The sequence below is a fragment of the Leptidea sinapis genome, chromosome 20 (assembly GCF_905404315.1).
Source record: "Leptidea sinapis chromosome 20, ilLepSina1.1, whole genome shotgun sequence".
NCBI classification, from domain to species: Eukaryota; Metazoa; Arthropoda; class Insecta; order Lepidoptera; family Pieridae; genus Leptidea; species Leptidea sinapis.
The window spans coordinates 10,419,718-10,440,815 of record NC_066284.1 but is presented as its reverse complement, the minus strand read 5'-3'; the positions used below and the strand labels follow the sequence as shown (position 1 = coordinate 10,440,815).

Below are 21,098 nucleotides of genomic sequence, written 5' to 3'. Positions count from 1 at the left end.
AAATGAATTGGTTTCAATACTTCATTTAAATTCAAATTATTGTCATTCTTTAGCTGGAAGTATGTATTACAGTGACATCTTTTGCTGTACGACCCACCCGCTGCCAGCCTGCTACTCATTTTAATTTGAACATTAATTGGATGATAGAAATGAAAGATGCTTCGTACAGATGTCTCTAAAATCAATTTTAAAAAAATTGTTTTAATTTACTACTATGTACCTAATAATAAAGTTTACTTTGTTGTTCTATAAACGTGTTTTTTTTGCGTCGTGGTCTTTTAATTTAGAAGGAATAAGATTATGTTTATGTACAACTTTTTATTATTATAGTTAATTTTTTTAGATAATGGCAACTTTAAGTTTACTATGACAAAACTTGAATGTTGATGTGCTCATAGAACGTTGGCAACAAACAAACGATATTTCATTTCGTAAAAATACCTACTGTCTGTCCCTTCAAGTTTCAACTTGTTGCATCTACTTTCAAAAAGTTGAGAATTTACCTGTTTATGTGAGAAAGTGAACTTGTTATCTAATTAACATGTGTATAGCTTTCGATATAAGTTATCTGATTACCGTTACGACTATTAGTCGAGCGAGTAAGAAACGCGTTGCTTAGTGATGTACGGTGCACCTGCAACCGCAGTGCAGTTATTTGTAGTAATAATAAGTTGCTTGTAACGACATAGTGCATTGTAATTATGACAGGGTCGTACGTTGAATTAAGTCAATCCAGTTAGTGAAGCTACGTGGATCAATTTTAGATAGAAGTTGCTTAAAATACGGATGAGTTTTTAAAATGAGTCATAACTGTACAGTGGAATGTGGGCTATTGTTTTGTTTTTATGCAATTTCTCTTAAAACGATGAGTAAACTTTGAAGAATGATAATAGATTAGTGGAAGATAATTGTGAGAACATGTTTTGTGTGATTATTTAAATGTGAGATCAGGGAATGAGTGTGAATTAAATGAAATGGCGCAAAGCTTAGTGGATTCCGATAGACTGTCATCAGCTGGTATATCTACAAATAGTTCTGGCACGGCAGGGACTGTTGGTGGTTCTGTAGTAGGTGTTAGAGGGGGGGAGCACGGTATCAAGAGAGAAGATGAGGATGACTACTTGGGACCTTTGCCCCCAATGTGGGAGAAAGCATTCACACCATCTGGAGAGAGGTATTTCATAGAGTAAGTTTTTACACATCTTGAACCAAATTTTAAAAACAAACATTTACATAATAATTATCATATTAATGTTATTATGTGATAGTTTTTATGGTATTAATTTTTTATTTTCCTAGGATAAGCTATAATATATATATAGATTTGAATAAAAAAAAAACAATTTTGTGCATATTTAACTCTGTATGGGTACTAGTCCTACATGGGCACACATACTGTGAGATGTTGATACAAAAAAAAAACAATATAATTTACAAACTAAAATACAATGTTACTAAAAAATAACACTCCAATTTGTATGTGTTTCCTTAAATTGTTAAGAAAGTAGTACAGCTTTTATCATAAATTGACTTAAATAAAAACATGAACTAGAATTGGGACTCTACACATTATGCTAACTATCAAGCGACTTGAACAACTTTTATTTCCATTGCAACAAAACAATTCACATATATATGTGAAATGTTTAATATCATGACATTATCATGAAGAATCTAGATCATGTCATCATGTTAATTGATTGTGGATGTCAATTTGGATAGTTGAGTCCCAACTCTCTTTTTTAAGACAAAAGTTGTGGTTGGTATGATATTTTGTTCCAAAAACGATTTTTCCACTGCTTTTGATATAGTGTAAACCCTCAATGTAATGTGACCCAAATCCTATTCTCCTCTAAAGATTTCTTTATTCACTGATGTAATCTGTAAATCTGTACATACATATTAATAAAAATGTAGCCATCCAACCTGATATCTTTTGTAAACATGTCATCTTCTTCCACCAATGTAAATTATAAAGTTTACTTAGTTTAGATTATTGTATATTTCTGAGTTGGTAATAAGCCATGGCGGTAAATAAGGATTGTATTTTGCATAATCAGCATTACATTGTTTAATTTTAACCACGCAAAATAGGCGCTCCATAGTCATCGAGTTGCAGATAGTAGCCCGTGATAACCTATAACCTATTGTTTAATTTGCAGGCACTTACATCCTTACAAATAAACTTAAACCAAAAAAATACAAAATATTGACTATATTGCTGACATCAATACAATGATAGCTCTGAAGTTTTCCAAATGTTACAGCATGCCTTGCCAATGAATGCGGGAAACATATATGCCTGAATAAACAAATCATAAGCAAAATGACTATTTGAAAAACATTTTGCATATTCTTAGTTTATTATCAGATATAACTATATCTAGTTTATTTGTATCTGTTAGGCCTAAAATATCTTACATATGAACAAAGACTTTCACAGCTTGGACTCAGCACCCTCAAAAGCAGGCGAGAAAGAGGCGATCTAATTGAAACATACAAAATACTAAATAATTATTATAATGTCCCAAATTTTGAGAGCATGTTTCCAAGAAAGAGCAATCCTAGACTAAGGGGACATGATATGAAGCTAAATATCAATTAGCATCATCAAATCCATTAAAACACTTTCTGACCAACAGAGTTGTTCATATATGGAATAGATTGCCCAAGGATGTGGTTAAATCAATATCTGTTAATCAGTTTAAGAATAGACTGGACAAACATTTAGATAGATATGGCAAATGATATACACGCATCAACGAAAGCTGCTTAGTCTGTTATAAATAATAATAATAATCATGTATGGTTTTAGAACACAATTGTATTATGAGCAACTTCTGATCTCATATGTTTTTATTTTATATGTTTAGTTACTTCCTCTTGTTTTTGATAAACTGGGACTGAATCATCCATTCAGGCTGTGATCTAGGTGTACACCATGGTCTAGTCACTTTCTTGTTGTGGCAATCTAGTGTTTCCCACGCATGCAGACAGTTTTAATCTTCACAATATTGCTGAATCATCTGCATACATACAAATAAATATACAATATCTATTATACCAAATGCAAGTGTGGTTCTAGCTTTGGAACTTAAGATGCATATGCTTTTATGTTAAATAATTTAGATTTTTCTTTTATGCAAACTAGTAGATATTGTATTCTATTTTTTTGTTATACCATTTGGTTGAACTTTTTTCTGCTGGAAAATTGTATTCATGAGATCGTAATCCAGTAACAATACTGAAAATAATTGACATAATATGTGATTATAGATGGTATATGTACATACTATGATAGATTTTTACCGTATTTAAAATCTAAATATTCCTACCCTCATAATTTACTTGAATATTCCGATAATACAGGCAAGCATCACCTAGAACTGTGAAATATTTCATCTGATTCATGAAAACAATAGTTGTTGGCTAAGTCTAACAGAAATGATCAAAAACATACATAATAAACAGGAAACAGGACATACGGAAATGTTAGTTTTGAATTGCAATACTGATTTAAAGCACTGCAATAATAATAAATCATCTCATTAATTATTCAGCTCCGTAAATACGTTCCAATTCAGTGAGCGATGAAGTAAGGTGAAACAGTGCTGTATTGGAAACGTAAACATTTCGCCGTAAACATTAATGAGCAGATGTTATCTATAAATACATTTTAGCAAACTGCTCATAGATTTTTACAAGTTTGTTTTGCTACGAAAACATTTTTAGTAAAGATGTTGTACCGACTTCTCTTCTGTTATAGCAAGAAAGCTACTGATATTGGGTAATATATTTTTTATTTGTTATATTGTGTTGTTTTGAATTAATGTGAAATTATAATGTTTTATAAAATACCATCTGCCTAAATATATAATCCTTGACTCCAAATACATGGGAATTTTACTGTACTTAAAACACATCCTTATGGCCTTTTAGAGGTGTGGAAATGTTACCAATTATAAGTTGGCTAATCTTCCTTAAGTACAGCAGCAGGGAATTAGGGTCTTCAAATGTCAAACGTCAGCACAGTGGCCAGAAAGGAAATAATCTTTTCATCAGCTTTTGTATTTGTCCTTTAAAAAGTTGTTTTAGTTATAAATATTGGGTATACTATTATGTGTGTGATAAGAAATTATAAATAATTATAATAATTTCCAAAATAAAACAATAAAATTTTAACTCCTCTTCCAGCTATAATACAGGAACATCACACTGGCTTGATCCACGCCTTGCCCGTGTCAGGAAGCACTCCCTTGGTGAGTGCGGAGAAGATGAATTGCCATATGGATGGGAGCGAGTCACTGACGAGAGATATGGCTCCTACTATGTAGATCATATAAACAGACGAACACAATATGAGAACCCGGTGCTGCAAGCAAGGAGGCTGCGAGGTAAGAGAAATTAGTTTGTTATATTCTAGGCTTCTGCTTGCGACTTTATTTGTGTGGTGTCATACTTATTATGATTTATTATTTAAGCTTAATTAATCCATACAATGTTAGGTTCTATAATATATGTTTTATTTAGTGTAAAAATTAACCCCCTTATTCATAATGGTCTGCTAACTTTAAACAGCCATTTAGGAGTGTTTTTTCTCATTCTGACTTAGGTCAATAGAAGAAGACAGAGTGAGAATTAGCAATGCTTTAAATTAGAAGACTATTATGAATAAGGGGGTAGGTGTTTAAATAAAATAGTTTAAGGTTTGTTAGCGTTCAGTTGTTTGTATGGTATGTTAGGGTAAAAGCCTCCTCTATGTTTTTCCATCTTGTATCTTTATGAGTAATGTTGAACCATTTTTTTCCTGCTGTTTTAATGTCATCGGTCCATCATTTCTTTTGTCGCCCTATGCATATCTTTTCAATCGGTCCAGTCCATTTTGTTGTTTCTAATGTCTAATGTCCGTCTTATGATATAATATGCATCTGCGATTTTTGTTTAGTTTATTGTTCTAACAAATGGGTAAACAAAAAAATTAAACAAATCTAGTTTGGTGCTGATTGTTTTAGTGCTTATGTTCCAATATCAATATGTAATGTGTAATTAGTGATGTGCATTTGTATATCCTAATTTAAACAAAGTTGATAACTGTATGATTTTTTTTTGTATGAATAGGTAAAAAATGCTAAGGATTTATAGATGCATATAATTAGTTGGTATAATCCCTAGATTTCAAGTACTTTTTGTTAAAAAATAATTATAAGTGCTATGCCTATTTTGGGTGTAGACAATTTATGTTAAAATTGTTATTTCATTGATTTTCATTTACATTAGTAGAGTTAGTTATGAAGGCTTATCGTAGTAGGCTTTAGTTGATTCACTATTTAGGTCAAGGAGGAAGGTAGCAGTAGGTATATGAACACAAAGTTGTGTAGTGTTCTGTATTGCTATTCACGCTCTATTGACTGTGCAACATGTGCGTCAGTTACTCAGTTCAATATGGGCTTTATAACGTTTTTTAAATACTATGGATTGATAACGGAGATCTATTACTTTGTCAATCATTTCAATTACCTCTAGAGTAAAAGCCTTTTATCACTCTTATACCAAGACAGATGTACTGCTCAGCAAACCGTCCTTTAACACTTCATACTTAAATTTTGGAAAAAAAAATAGGGGTAATCACAGTTGCGATTTTTTTATGGAAAAAGAGGCCAAACAAGCATACGGGTCACCTGATGTTAACTAATTGCAACACCATAGGAATCACAGGAGCATTGCCGGTCTTTAAGGAGTACATGCATTTTGAACTTCAGTTTATACATTTGGCCTTTCAGTCTTAAATAATAAATCTATATACATATTCCAAAGTGTTGTAACTTAATGAACTTATCCAAGTTGATGAAACAGTATCTTGAAGGCGACCAGTGATTTCTCAGGCGGTGAGAGCATATAATGCAACGGTGATCACTTGATAAAGTTAATAAAAAAAAACTTTTATTGGGCCTATCAAATTTGTAAATAAAAACATCCTTTGCAGCGGAAAAAATGGCGGCGGAAAACAATAACGACCAATGCAACGGGAACGCACCGACGGGCGAACTGCGTGGGGAACGATTTACAGTGACTCTTACTAAAGGAACACAGGTATATACTTACAAGAACAGTTTATATGTTGAACTAGTTGCACCCAGTACCCTCAATTATTCCCATAAAAAATAAGAAAAACAGTGGCACTTTTAACACACAAAAAAAAGCCCATATGCACATGTATTATGTACATACATACACAATAGTATACATACAAAATTATATACACAGGTGTCGCAAAATCAAGGGTTTTTTCTATTTCATATAATGCCACATACACATGTATCTACATACACTATAGTTCAATAACTTCCCCATAGTTTGATACCATGGGGAAGTTAGAACAAATTGAGAAATTCCCTTTTTTCAAAGTTAAAATGAAAGTCAAATAAACTTTATTCAAATAGGCTTAAACTTTGGGAATTTAAATAAAATCACATTGAATATTTCTGAATTATATGAATGAATATTATTTCTTATTGAATCTACCATATGTTCGGAAAAAGTAGATCTCGTGATAAGAAGAACAACTCAATTAGAAATTCAACAGCCATTCTCTTAAACAATAATAATAATATTGACACACTTACACAAATTATCTTGCCCCAAACTAGGCATAGTCTGTACTATGGGTACAAGATATATTTAAAACAGTATATACAGTGAAACTTTGTTAAGTGGGACCTGGATAAGTGAGAAACCTCCATAATTTTTATTAAAACTCATTTACATACATAACACGTTATTTTATTTAATGATCGCACCTGTATAACTGAAATAACCTGTATTCTCACCTCTATTAATGGAACCCTCTGTAAATGAGACAGATATTTATTTATACCTGTATATCTGAGACACTGGGTAAGTGGAATACCTCTATAAGTGAAACGACTTTGCAGGTCCCTTGATGTCTCACTTAACCAGGTTTCACTGTACTTACTTAAACATACAAAACCAATAGTTTAAAAAAAAACCAGAAAAATACGCGTTTATAGAAAATCCCACATAAATGGAAAATTTAGTTAAAAAAAGGCTCGATTCGATAGATTCCGTTACAAACTGACATACAGTTTCAGCTAATAAAAGCATATTAAAAATACTAAGAAACATTTATGACTCGGAAACAAACATCCATATTCATCATATAAATGTTCGCACCTACCGGGATTCGAACCTGGGACCTCTGGCTCAGTAGGCAGGGTCATTAACCACTGGGCTATATGGGTCGTCAAAATCAATGAGTATAATTTGTGATGGAGTTACGTCTTCCTTCACTAGATGTCGCTCCTACGATAAGTAACAGTATAGAAACGCGGTATTGAAATTTATTGTCCCGAATGTTATACTGCCAATCTCACATGGTTGCGGTACTCTGGTTTCCCTTCAAAACGTATAAATCTTTCGCCTTTTACTAAAGATTTCTGTGGAGGGGAACACTAAAATGAGTCTAAATATATTTTTTGTTAGTCTTACTTCGGTGAGACTTTTTAATATTCAAAATTCTATTTACTTAATACTAATCGTTGTATTGCCGATATTAAAATCGCGATACAAAAGTAACTGTTGATCGTAGATGGGTGAAAATTTGAAGTTGTATGTATTTTTTAATGCTGACTCATAATCAAACAAATTTAAAAAAATAAATAAAAAAATTGCTTAATATTTAAGGGGATGAAAAATAGATGTCCGATTCTCAGACTTACCCAATATGCACTCAAAATTTCATGAAAATCGGTCAAGCCGTTTCGAAGGAGTTTAACTACAAACGCGACATGAGAATTTTATATATTAGATGTATCTAACGTTTAAGTTTGAAGATTCGTATTCTAACAATTACCAATTGACAGTTATTAGAGTTGAGACGTACTAGCCTACTAGGCAAAATGCAATACTAGGTATGACGGTGACTGTGACTCAAAAGTAACAGGGACAAATAGTAAATACCTGTTACAAAATACTAGCTGTTATTTTAACACTAGCTGACTCGGCAAACGTTGTTTTGCCATTAAAATTATTTTTAGAGTTAGACCGTTTCTTGGACATTGCTTTATTTTTCTAAAGTCAAAGTCAGAAAATCTTTATTCACTGTAAAACTTTATAAGTTATTTAGTGCAAGTCAGGATGAAGTACAAAAGTTACAATAGCATTCAAATGAGTATAACAATATTCATTAACAAAATTTAGAATTCCAACTATCTTTATCATTCAAATAATCTTTCACGCTATAATAGGCCTTAGATGTTAATTTATTTTTTACGATACATTTAAATTTTTTAATAGGTAACATTTTAATTTCATTTGGGAGTTTATTATAAAATACAACACAATCCACTTTCAAAGATTTAGCAATTTTACGGAGCCTAGTAGATGGAATTGCGAGTTTAAGTTTGTTTCGAGTATTGACACTGTGTACATCACTATTCTTTTTAAATTGGCTAATATTTTTATGGGCGTATAGGAGGTTCTCGTATATGTACTGGCAGTGTACTATCATAATATTTATTTCACAAAACTTTTCTCTCAATGAATCCCTTGAACGCATTTTATAGACTGCTCGAATTGCTCTTTTCTGCAGCACAAATATGTTTTCAATATCTGCAGCCCTACCCCACAATATAATTCTGTAAGACATGACACTATGAAAGTAGCTGAAATATACAAGTCTAGCCGTTTCAACATCTGTCAGCTGCCTAATTTACTCCTAAAATAAACGTAGCCTAAGTTACTCTTTATTACATCAGCTACCTGCCAATAAAAGTCGACGGATTAGACGGAACAAACAGACAGACAGACAAAAATGTTATTGTTGTTATTATTGTGCATATACGGTACGTATATATGTATTCATGATATACATTTAGTAAAAAACGGTTATTTCAATATAACAAACAGACACTCCAATTTTATTTCAATGTATAGATAATTCACACAATATTTTTATAAATTATAGCCTATATGTTATTCTGGTGTGTAAGCTATGTTATTGCAAAGTTTCATCAAAATCCATTCAGTAGTGTTTGCGTTAAAGAAGTTCAAACATACATCCAGACATTCAAACTTTCACATTTATAATATTAATAGGACTATCTGTGATAATATACTAGCTACTGTACTGGAGCGTATATTTTCATTGTTTCGTGTTCCTTGTTAGCGGCTAGCGCCATCTATACGTATTACGTAGTACTTTCTCTTGTGGTAACTTCGAATTTCAAAAGTTCTGTTTAGGTAAACAATACTATCAAATTACCAATATAGGTTTATCTTACGAAGCGTTGAGCCGTTTTTTGCTGCTGGTATGCACAAAATCACTGTGAATAAATACGAATACGAAAAATTATATCAGAAACAAAAGTATTAGGTAGATACATCATAATGGATTTAAAAAAAGGTTTTTCATTTGAAATTTACTCTAATATTTTACTATGTCAGATAAATGTTTGAAATTGATGTATCTATTATTTACGAATATGTCTTAAAGAAAAATATTCAGTCTAAACAATATAAGTAAACAAGGTTTTGAGAGAACCATAACTATTTTATTACCTATTGAATCAAAAATAATATAACAGACCTACAATTCACACAATTAAGTACTTAAATATCAGTCGTTACTAAAATACTAATTGTTATTAAATACTTGTTCAGTAACAGTTGTTACTCTAATAACAGTTGTTATCAAATACTTGTTCAGTAACAGTTGTTACTCAAAATCAGTCGTTACTAAAATACTAGTTGTTACAAAATACTCCTAATACTTGTCACTGTTATTTTTGATATCTTGTCACAGTGACAACCGGTGATATTTTAATAACTGTTACAACGTTTATATGACCTTCTATCGAAGGATATCCCTCGCCCCATCAACATCCCTTTTCTTCTTACTTTTTGCCATTCTCCTTTCATAAAGATTCTTTACAAATTTATTTCCCGCAATAATATTAAATTGTAATTTCTATCCTTCATACTTTCTACGCTTCTAATAGGCACATATTTACATGCACACATTTCTCCCTTAAACTTAGATTAAATACTAACAAGGTAGTTTATATTATGGGTGTTTATTACTAACCGTACTAACTCTTGTTGCCCAGTCTTCAGTACACAAAAAAAAACACAGCTATATCAACCGATCATTTCCATTTAAATCAGCTCTTTATATACTTCAATCAGCTAAATTAAAATAAAAAATCTCTCCACCTTGACGTTGGCCGAATCGTCGACATTCAGTCGGCGGAGCCAGTTAATATAAAAAAAAAGACGATAAATACGTCTCTGTCAGTTACAATTATTGCTCAAAAGATTCAGCTCGTACGTACGACCCGTTCAATCGATTGACTTGCAATTTGCATATGCAGGGCCGAGGGCAGTACCTACTGAACGGTTCACGACCATACAGTTATGCCTTTTTTATTTTACAATCAGTAAACCTAACAGTATATAAATTAAACATGTGCATCATATTTATATATTATTACATATTTATACACAGAGGTATGTGTAACGGTTACAGTGTTGCAGATCAATGGTTCTTAACTTACCGCTAAGAAAAATGAAAATTTTCAAAAATTCGGGAAATTATTGGTTTTACCCCGTTTTTCGAAATTCGATTTGTCATCAGAATTCGACGTTTTACCTTATCCTAGGAAACTTCCGTGACTATTGCCGCGATGGTTTCCGTACGTCTGTATGTACGGATGTGTGTAAACGCCTTATAACTTTTGAACGGCTCAACCGATTTCATCGCGGTTGGCGGCATTCGAAAGAGCTTGACCAAACTGAGATATTGAATACAATTCGGACCGATTCGAAAGATCCGTTTTTGTGTGTTTTTTTTTTGGAATAACTTTAAGATTTACCGATCGATACCATTATTACTAAGCCGGTCAAATCGGTTGATTCGTCCGTGAGTTATCGTTGACGTAACAAAACCGAAAAAAGGGATTTTTCCTAATTACTTCGAAATTCCGAGATGGATCATTCGAGCTCATCATAAGAAGTGCGTAGAATGCCAGAAACGGCGTGAAAATCGGTTTATTCATTTAAAAATTATTGCCGTTTGAATATTTTTAGCAGACTTTTGAGCTCCAAGTGCTCAAAACCACAAAACAGCTAAGTCCTTGAGTTCGAAGACATACACAAAATATCTACATATTTATATACGGGGGTGTCGATAACAGTTACAGTGTAGCGAGTTCAACGGTTTTTCCCATTAAAAATATTTCCAACGTTATCCTAGGGAAGTTTTCTGCGAATAGCCTCCAAAATATTTGTATTATTCGCTTCGCCTGATTTTGAACGAAGCTTTAAACTAAAGTAGTATTCCAGAATCGGCATTCACGATCAAATATATTTTTGTCTCTTTTATACACAAAGAGCATTACAATGACTATACATATTGCCCAGAAGTCAAAAGTAAGGTATCTAGGAGGGCTAGAGGGATGAAGGGCGAGCTTGCGTAGTGCCGATTGGCTCGCCAGTCGTATTCCGTCCCCCGTACCGATACGGCACCCCGGACACTTCCAGTGTACAGTCACGTTCTGAATTGTATTGTTATTTGCTGTCATTTTTTTTTGTTGTTTATTGTTACATTTGAGTTGGTCTGAAATGAAATGATTTATTTGTATGAATAGTGGTAACTTAATATCGCCAACACAATTCGCCAATATATCGACATACAAACTAAATATCTTTTAAATACACACACGCACACACACACACACACATTCTTATGTTGAGAATTTTTTTGACGTCTGGCACGTAATTTACTATTTACAGAAGTACTACTACTACATTACATTAAAATAATCTCATTAATATTATTTTTCTATTAATTAGTTAAAGTTTATATGTCTAAAGCTTGCGCGACAGTACCCATGCACAGCTAGTTTCGTTAAGCGCTAGCCACTAACGTGCGGCCACTTATAAACGTCAGGATCCTACAACCAATATGCGGTTTCCTAGGAAAGAAGGTACTTTCTTCCATGTGCAGCTAAACAAGATGTAACCTTGACATTGATGTCATTATGACATAGGTGCCTTTATAAAAGACCGTAAATAACTGTCTTGAAAGGTTCGCTACAATCTTTTATCGATTGCTAGAGGAGTGGTTAGAACTCTTACCAATAAGATCATACGAGTAAATATCTTTATTAAGTAAAATGATAAATGGATATATCCTATACTGAAAAGTTATCCGCTCCTAAAGGCATCACATACCATACATCAATGATGTATAATTTGATACATATTGTTTCAGGGGCTCGGTTTCACACTCATCGGCGCGGAAGGATCACCAGAAACGGAGGGTTACTTGCAAATCCGTAGCATAGTTCCTCACAGCCCAGCATGGATCGATGGTTAGTGTTTTTATTTGATAATATTTTGTGTTAAAGCTGCAAAGGAGAATGTAAAGAACTGTGTTGCTTATTAAATAATATTTTCTTGTTAAATTTTTTATGATATTCTAAGCACAAAAAACTCATGCATTACAGAGCCTATTTATTTATGTCAACGTCTATTCGTGCATGCCACACATATTGTATCAATGACGTCAATTGATGCTTGGCGTGTACGTGGGCTGCAGTGGACACAATCACATACATTTTCTTGTAAAGCGAAGCTTAACACACGTGCGTAGCTTCTCGGTGGGACAGCGGCTTCAATACTGCACAAACAATTAATTCTACTGCTACTGGAGTGGAAGGCTCCTTTGCACAAGATGCCGGCTAGATTATGGATACCACAACGGCGCCTATTTCTGCCGTAATGTGTAAACATTATTGTGTTTCGGTCTGAAGGGCGCCGTAACTAGTGTAGTTACTCGGCAAATGAGACTTGACATCTTGTCTCAAGGTGACGAGCACATTTGTAGTGCCGCTCAGAATTTTTGTGTTTTTCAAGAATCCTGAGTCGCACTGCATTGGAATGCGCATGGCGTATCAATTACCATCAACTAAACGTCCTGCTTGTCTCGTCCCTTATTTTCATAAAAATAAATAAATAATAAATACTGTTTCATGTTCCAGGTGCTCTGCGTCCCGGCGACGTAGTGGTGGGGGTAGGAGTGCGCGGCGTGCGGGGTCTCACGCATGCGCAGGTGGCGCAGATATTCCAGGGGATAGCTGCCGGCACTGACGTCACTCTACACCTCGTCAGAGGTACTCCTAACACTGCAGCCATCAATGACGTTCTATACATATAGACAAATCTTGTCGTATAAAATCAAAGCCGAAATATGAAAAAACCACAAACTAAACCATTATAAGCTTCGACTGCTATATCTATACAATGCCGCATTTACTTAAGTTGCTTAAAATATTCTTGGTCAATTAGCAGCAATGTAAAACATATTCACTTCAGGTTTGATTGGAATGCTCCTTAACACCGTACCTTTACTCATTACTTGGTAGCCTACCTCAACCTGACATTGGCTCAGTCGTGGTGATCTTTTCACAAAAGCCACAATATATAGAATACAATAGAAAAGTGCTTAAATTGTCTTTAAGCACACTTGTGCCGTTCCGCAATCAGACTGCGAATAAAATGTCCATATATGTGTATAGAACGTCATTGGTTTATAAATATTGCTACAAATTAAAAACTTTTTATTTTATGGAATTCGAATTGGAACGCTTTTATTATGTCAGAAATTTTCCTTTCATTTCCCTTAATTTTCCGCAATTACACATATCCTTTTCGAGGTTTTATTATTAAGTCACAGTAATGTAATGGAGTCGTCGGTCGCTTTCAACACACTTCAAAAGTTTTACGTAGCTACAACATATAAATAATTCGAATAATTTGTTATGTTTTTAACTCACTTCTAGGATTAATACACAAATAAAATTTGAAAACAAAATTTTATGAACGATGCCGGACCGGCTCGAGTGACGTATCGTTTTAAAATCTTGTATGCTTTGTTCAACTCTCAAGTAAGCTTGCCATTCGAAAAAATGTGCCACAGAGTGTGGTTGGACCATTCCCAAAGTTTGGTATCATCTTTATCATCATCAGCCGGAAGACGTCCACTGCTGGACAATGATGACCTTCCCCAAATCCCATCCTGCGCTGCCCTCATCCAACATATTCCGTAGTCCATCTTGTGCGGGGCTTACCAACACTGCGTCTTCCGGTACACGGTCGCCATTCGAGGACTTTTCTTATCTGTCCGTCGTACAATGTGCCCTGTCCACTGCCACTTCAGATTCGGAATCATTTGGGGTATGTCGATGACTTTGGTATTATTAATTAATACAACGTCGAGGTAAATAAAAATCTTACTTACGACGTATTAAAATAATGACTCTTTTTCCAGGTTATCAGCTTCCATTTGACTCTGAAGACCCAAACACTAGAGTTTTGAGCACGTTGGCGGTAGACGCAAGTGATGCAGTCGCGATGCAGCAGTTGACCAGAGCACTCCGGACCAGGTATGCCGACACACCAGACCAATTACAGATATAATAAATTAAAATGAGTGATATGCTGTGCTTCCCTGGGACATAAAAAGAATAGGGAAGTCCCAGGCCCAAGGGAAGACCAGTGGGAGACTTCTTTGTAAAGGATGCCGGCTTCATTATGGGTACCACAACGGCGCCTTTTTCTGCCGTGAAGCAGTAACGTGTAAGCATTATTGTGTTTCGGTCTGAAGGCGCCGTAGCTTGTGAAATTACTGGGCAAATGAGACTTAACATCTTATGTCTCTAGGTGGCGAGCGTAATTGTGGTGCAGTTCAGAAATTTTTTCAAGAATCCTGTGCAGCACTTCATTGTAATGGGCAGGGCGTATTAATTGCCATCAGCTGAACTTCCTGCTCATCTCGTCCCTTATTATCATATAAAAAATATTGGTTTGCAATCCTTTCCTGATAAACAGAGTATACAATATATTATATTTGATTTTCAGGTTTAACTTAGATTCCCCCAACGATAACGAGAGCCGAGATGAGCCTGATAGTGCCTCAGTCACTCCAGCACAGCGGCGCCTCATGTCGCGCTCCTTCGACCTGGATGAAATAGTGCCCGCAGCAGAAGCCAACCAGCTACCTCCGCGGTGCCCCTCCGCTGATCATCTGCTCACTGTGGCTACGGGTACGTTAACCTTACGGGGACTTGTTCAAAATTGAAATCACATTCATACAAAGCTTTCGATCTGGTCAACCACTCAATTTCAATAAGTAAAGTACATAACGCTGGCATTCCAGGAACTTTGCTATCCTGGCTCTCGTCGTTTCTGTCGTACAGACAACTACAAGTTTGCGGTTATGCGGCTATCAATATATCAGATCCATTCATGGCTCCATCTGGCGTCCCTCAGGGATTCCATCTAGGTCCTATATTTTTTTTAGTATATATTAAAGACTTGTGTGACCACATAAAATCTTCCAATTTTGCGTTATTTGCCCACGACTTAAAGATTTTTAAAGCTATTCAGAGACATAAGACTCGATTTCCCTTCAAAATGGTTTAAACAGTTTTTATAGTACAAAGAAACGAATACCACATAATACTTCATATTCTTTAAATAATCTTTCGTTAGACGAAGTGGATAACATCAGAGACCTTGGTATTATTTCAGACAAGAAATTATCATTTTACATATTTAACAAATTTTACGCAGGGCTATTTTAAATCTTGACTTAGAGTGCCATTGGATTTATGTGACTACAGTGCCTAAATCTATTTCCAATTTTATAACTAAACATCTATTAATGAAAACTGAGCCTTACCGCCTTAGATATCTGACAAATATCTAAAAAAGCAGCACGAATTTATGAGACATTCTGAGAGAACACTCGTCATTGAATTCGTGCTCATTCATTGCGAATTAATAAATATATTTTTTTGAAAGAAATCATAAGAATATATTATAACGTGTCCACTATAGTAACAATAATACAAAGAATTAAATTGAAATATTTTTATTTTCACACGTTCAGCAAAATAGTCACAATTTCTCGTACAACTCTGAAAGAGCGGCGATATCACAGCATGAATCTATCACAAATCACGTTTTTTGTTTACAATAACCAAGCTTGTTTATAAAGTAATAAATAAGAAACCGTATAATAATACCTCGGCTAATGTAAACACAAGTGGCTATCTCAAGTGACCGCGCCGGATTTGGCTCCAAAACAGCTAAGCTGGTGGCGTCTGCGGGCGCTCGGGACGCGAGAGCATAGTTTAGGTTAAGGCCGTTTTACCTGTGTGTGCAAGTACTGTCTGCCTGTCTAGCTTGTAAATATTATGTGTCTTTCACTAATATCTAACCATGACATACAGACGACCGGACGTCTGGCGTTGGTGAAGGCGCCGGTAAGGAGTTGAGCGTTCGACTGAGACGCGGTGCCGCGGGCTTCGGGTTCACCATAGCGGACAGCGTGCACGGACAGAAAGTTAAAAAGGTACTTTTTAATGACGACCCATATAACCGACTGGTTAGTGACCCTGCCTACCGAGCTAGAGTTCTCGGGAACGGCGATATTAACACATCCGGTGCTCCTCCTGGCGCCTGCCCGCAGGAATGCAGACATAACCTTCTGCTTAAAGTCGCAATAATAACATGTATAATATAATCGCAATAATAAAAACAATAATAATATTTTTGACTCGAAATATTTAGTCATAACATTTATATGCCATTACATGGATCGCTTGAGTTGTTTAAATAGTTAGACACTCTTTAACAAAACAAGAGTCTAACCCATGTTTTTGTAATATAATAGGTGTCTGCATTTAGCAACGTTGCTTTTCGGTATCATACACACTAAAATACCCCTTTACTTGTATAATAAACTTGAATGGCTAGGGCAACGCAGTGCTAATAATATAAAGACCAGATCTGCCTCGCAGATATTAGCGGTGCCCCGGCATCATTCAACAGCGTTCAGGGGTAGTTTCCGATACAGTGCTACTAAGTGCTGGAATAATTTAACGCCACCTTTAAGACTATTAAAAAATGTCCAAAATTTTAGATTTAAATATAAAAAAACTATTTTAGAATCATTATATAATAATTATCCTTGATGTGCAATGTATCTTATAAATTAACACAATTCTGTATTTTTATCATTATTTAATTTTCATCAATATATTTATATCTCATTTATAGTACCTAATGCCACCTTTATTATATTATATACAGTTACATATAGTTTATAGTACGATTTAATATTTATTATTATTACAATTATTTACTTATTTTTTTGATACTTACGCAAATTAATTTGCAATGGGAAGACTAAAGGAACTTTCTACTTCAAATGTCACGAGGGGCTGCTGATAACCAGTGTTGTGTTGGTGTCTTCTGCACTGACACAACAATATACTGAGTCAGCTCCTTTTAGCAGGGAATCACGCTCACACTGTTATTTTTATTTATTTATTATTAATTATTTATAATATTTGTTACGTTATTTAATTTAGTATTTTAATATTTTAATTCATATTGTAAATTATTGTTTTTTGTGTGAGTGTTTTTTATTGCTAATAAAGTGTGTTTCTATTTCTATTTCTAATAACATCGTCAATCATTACTAATTTTTTTTTTAATTTTTTTTTATCCACTGATTTAAATTTTTAGGTGTTGGACCGCAGCAGGTGTGCAGGGCTGCGTGAAGGTGATCTCCTGCTTCAAATTGGCGACACTGATGTCAGACACGCGCCGCACCAACGAGTAGTACAGGTGTTGAAGCTTTATATTGTTACAACTACCGGTGATGGCATTTTGACATTATAACCCAGTAGACTACAATATTATATATAAGCAATGCAAACCATTCAGTCAACCGACTGAGGTTAGCGGGCGCGTGGTAGTGAATCCCCATTATTAAGGTAATTATCACTACATAATATTGTAATTAAAAAAATATATTGAGGTAGGCGTTACTTTGCGGAAATCCATAATTATACAAATGATTTGAGTTTTATTTAGTGTTAATACCGCCAACATTTGTCTTTAAACAATTCAACACGTGTTTCGCCTCTACACTAGGCATCCTCAGGACGTGTTGTCTCGCCAAAATCTGGCACGAGGCTCGAGTTTGAGTCTCGAATTGTTTGAAGACAAATATTGGCGGAATTAACACTAAAGAAAACTCAAATCGTTTGTATATTGTAATTTGTCAGGTAATTACTAATCACAACATATCGACTACAATTGTTATTGGTTACTGTGGATTTTTGTGATCTGTTTTACCAATATAGTATCTAAGGCTGCATTTAGTCCTTGACCGACGGCCAGCGCTTACGTCGGTCAAGCGTAGCTATAATAATGAAAACATTTTTGTGTCTATTTGAAGCGCCACTCGCGAGCGTCCAGAGAACTAGTTTTGACGTATAATACAAATGGCTGCGAAGGAACGTATAATATTCTGAAGTATTTTTGCACTTTGAATTAATTTCGTTAGTTTTCCGTGTTAATTCTACTTCAAGAATCAACGTTTTTATTTTGTAAATAGTTTCCCACAATCTATCGATGTTGCTGAGGTTGTCATCACTAGTTTTAGTACCGCAGACTCTCAAACAGGCACAAAAGCACTTTGACAGCCGCCAGTCCAGTGGTATATAGTAGAGGTCAACGGTGTGGTAACAGTACTGCTCCAGCCAGACGAACGTAGCAAATACAGTTAGTTCTAACCACTAATGTATATAGTCAATAATCGTAGAATTTATTTATACAAATTAAATTTTGTAAAGAAAATTTATGTACGATGCGGGACTCGAATCCGCTCGTTCGGGTACCGTGCGAGCGTTGTTACTAACTGAGCCAACTGTTCGAGTGACGCATGGATCGTAAACCTTGGTATGCCTTGTTCAACTCTTAGGTTGTGGCCCCATCTACGGGATCTACAGTTGATAACCTGCTCAACCCCAATAATTGCATATTAGGAAATTAACTTAAGATGTCGCTCTTTCAAATCTAAACAATGTGTTATTTTAAAGTGACGACCCTGGAATTAATTATACAAATTAAATTTGTTACCAAAATTTATGAACGGACTGAACTGAGCCAACAGTTCGAGTGACTCATGGATCGTAAATCTTGGTATGTCTTTTCCAACTCTCAGGTTAATAATATAGAATTTATTAATAATAGTATTGCACCTATAAATATTATTATTGTTTAAATAGGTACTGAAGGATTGTCCAGCTATGTCAGCGACGACGCTGCGCGTGTACAGAAAGAACACAGTGACTCGCGCGCCGAGGAGTCGCTCTGCCACGAGACTACCGCCAAGTAACTGTAAGTTCATATATATATTACGTACATCACCCGAACATGGTTCAAATGGTACCAAGTATTTGACAATTTACATTACATCTTCTTCTCGGTCGATACCCTCTTGACACAGACTCTTGACTCTCGATACACACTTGTTACAGTCAAGAAGTTTCGATAGAGCCAGATGTAATGCACCTCTCAATTTCTCGCCATCTCTCTCTGTAAAGATATTGTCAGTACACATACATTCATTTGCTAACGCGGAGAGTATACAGAGGATGTTGCTGAAACAAAACATTATCAAGTAAATCTATGTATAAAGCTATTGTCAAACATAAATGCAAACCGAACCGAACTGAAAGCATGGAAAATACGACCCGAAATGGAGACGTCAAACTGCAAAATAGGCACGGCCAACCAAAACCGAAGCGTTGCTGGACGCCACTCGCGTCTTTGACATACTTTGTAGATAATCACAACCGCTGTGCTTCGCTCTCTGTTTGATGTCGTGCATAAAACAAACCAGCTAATACAACTATCTCGCTCACACGTGACACTCGCCTTTCGGTTCGCCACGTATTCGGTTTGCTTTCGCTTTTCTATGTGACTAGATTCAAATAATAATATATATAGTATCGTTTATGTATGTAGTTTGTTATACATAACATAATGAAAACGCTACGCAACGCTTTCCGTTTGTCGCTGTCTGTTTGACAATAGCTTTAGAGGTCATTCGAGTGCACTCATGTACGGGGCCGCCCACAGCAGACTTGATCTGATCGGTCCATCGCGTAGGTGACCTTCCACTTTACCTTGAATTATAAGGCGTATATATACTGGCTGCCTCGTCTCAAAACATGTCCAAAGAAGGCAAGTATTCGGGATTGCACTATGGAAGATATTATTACATATCCAACTTATAATACTTTCGCGAAGTGTCCTACACCCTCATGTACAACTAAATTGTGGATCATTTTCATCAGTTGGTTGGGAGGTTGATTGGCCTAGAGGACATAATATCTTATCGGTAAGAATTTTTCATGAATCCTGAGCGAAAGTATTCATCGTCTATTTCAAATAAAAAAAATCATTGACTACAAAACTTGCTCGTTTTATTCTCCTGTTGCAAGTAAGTAAGGGCGTCGGGGATCACTAACCGTCATGTACGCTCGTTTGTCGGCATATTTCATAAAAAATACCATCAAAATGCTACATATTCGCAAGTAGATCGTCAGCTTCCTCACCGTCGTCGTCGGTTTGTTTTGGGGATATTTATTTTCAATATACATTTCTGCCACAAAATGTTTCAAAACAGTTATTCTTCATTGGTATAAAATTTGTTGATAAATTTACTATATTTATGTTTCGCAAGTGTAAATGAGAAGTAACCCGAATACATAGTTATAATAAACTTGTTCTATAAATCTTTGTGAAATCTGTTATGCATCAGTACCTATAATATACTTTTCAGCAAATGTTAACAACTCGCAGTTGGGAAGAAGTAAAACGCCAACGGCAGAACAGTTGAGGCCCACGTTAAATACAATGGAGGACGATAGCAGGGACACACAGAACGATATTGATTCGGGTAAGTACACACTTATAAACACATAAAACAATTAAATTTGAATGGAAGAGTATCAAGTAAATGCGCGCGGGGCTCCACTGAAGCAGTATCATAACAGACCAGCGGAGCCCTATACCTTCAACTAAACGTGCAGTCCACACAGTCCACTAACATAGCAGATCAGTAACAGCTTGTGTGAAAATGTTATGATGGTAGAAGCTCAAAGGAAATTTTTATATTTTATAGTTCTCCAATTCTATTTCTATTCTAACTACGT

At 35.1% G+C, this 21,098-nt stretch overlaps 1 protein-coding gene and 1 non-coding gene across 6 annotated transcripts in view; both read left to right on the top strand.

The window, feature by feature from the left end:
• The first annotated feature begins 408 nt into the window (after nt 1-408).
• The window catches only part of LOC126970133 (membrane-associated guanylate kinase, WW and PDZ domain-containing protein 2), a 39,049-nt gene continuing 18,359 nt past the window's right edge, over nt 409-21,098 (top strand). For 3 of the 5 annotated variants that reach the window (XM_050815868.1, XM_050815867.1, XM_050815870.1), the window contains exons 1-11: nt 409-1,186; nt 4,195-4,394; nt 5,984-6,090; nt 12,290-12,389; nt 13,059-13,190; nt 14,348-14,462; nt 14,938-15,122; nt 16,314-16,435; nt 17,614-17,715; nt 19,164-19,275; nt 20,726-20,842. In XM_050815868.1, the coding sequence (XP_050671825.1) occupies nt 975-1,186; nt 4,195-4,394; nt 5,984-6,090; nt 12,290-12,389; nt 13,059-13,190; nt 14,348-14,462; nt 14,938-15,122; nt 16,314-16,435; nt 17,614-17,715; nt 19,164-19,275; nt 20,726-20,842 (1,504 nt within the window). In that variant the 5' untranslated portion in view covers nt 409-974. Of the gene's footprint in view, nt 1,187-3,738; nt 3,788-4,194; nt 4,395-5,983; nt 6,091-12,289; nt 12,390-13,058; nt 13,191-14,347; nt 14,463-14,937; nt 15,123-16,313; nt 16,436-17,613; nt 17,716-19,163; nt 19,276-20,725; nt 20,843-21,098 lie in introns of those variants that run through there. The other 2 variants (XM_050815869.1, XM_050815871.1) reach the window with 2 other exon arrangements.
• On the top strand, nt 7,401-7,518 carry LOC126970383 (U5 spliceosomal RNA). The gene has a single exon (XR_007730633.1). It is a non-coding gene; the product is annotated as a U5 spliceosomal RNA (small nuclear RNA).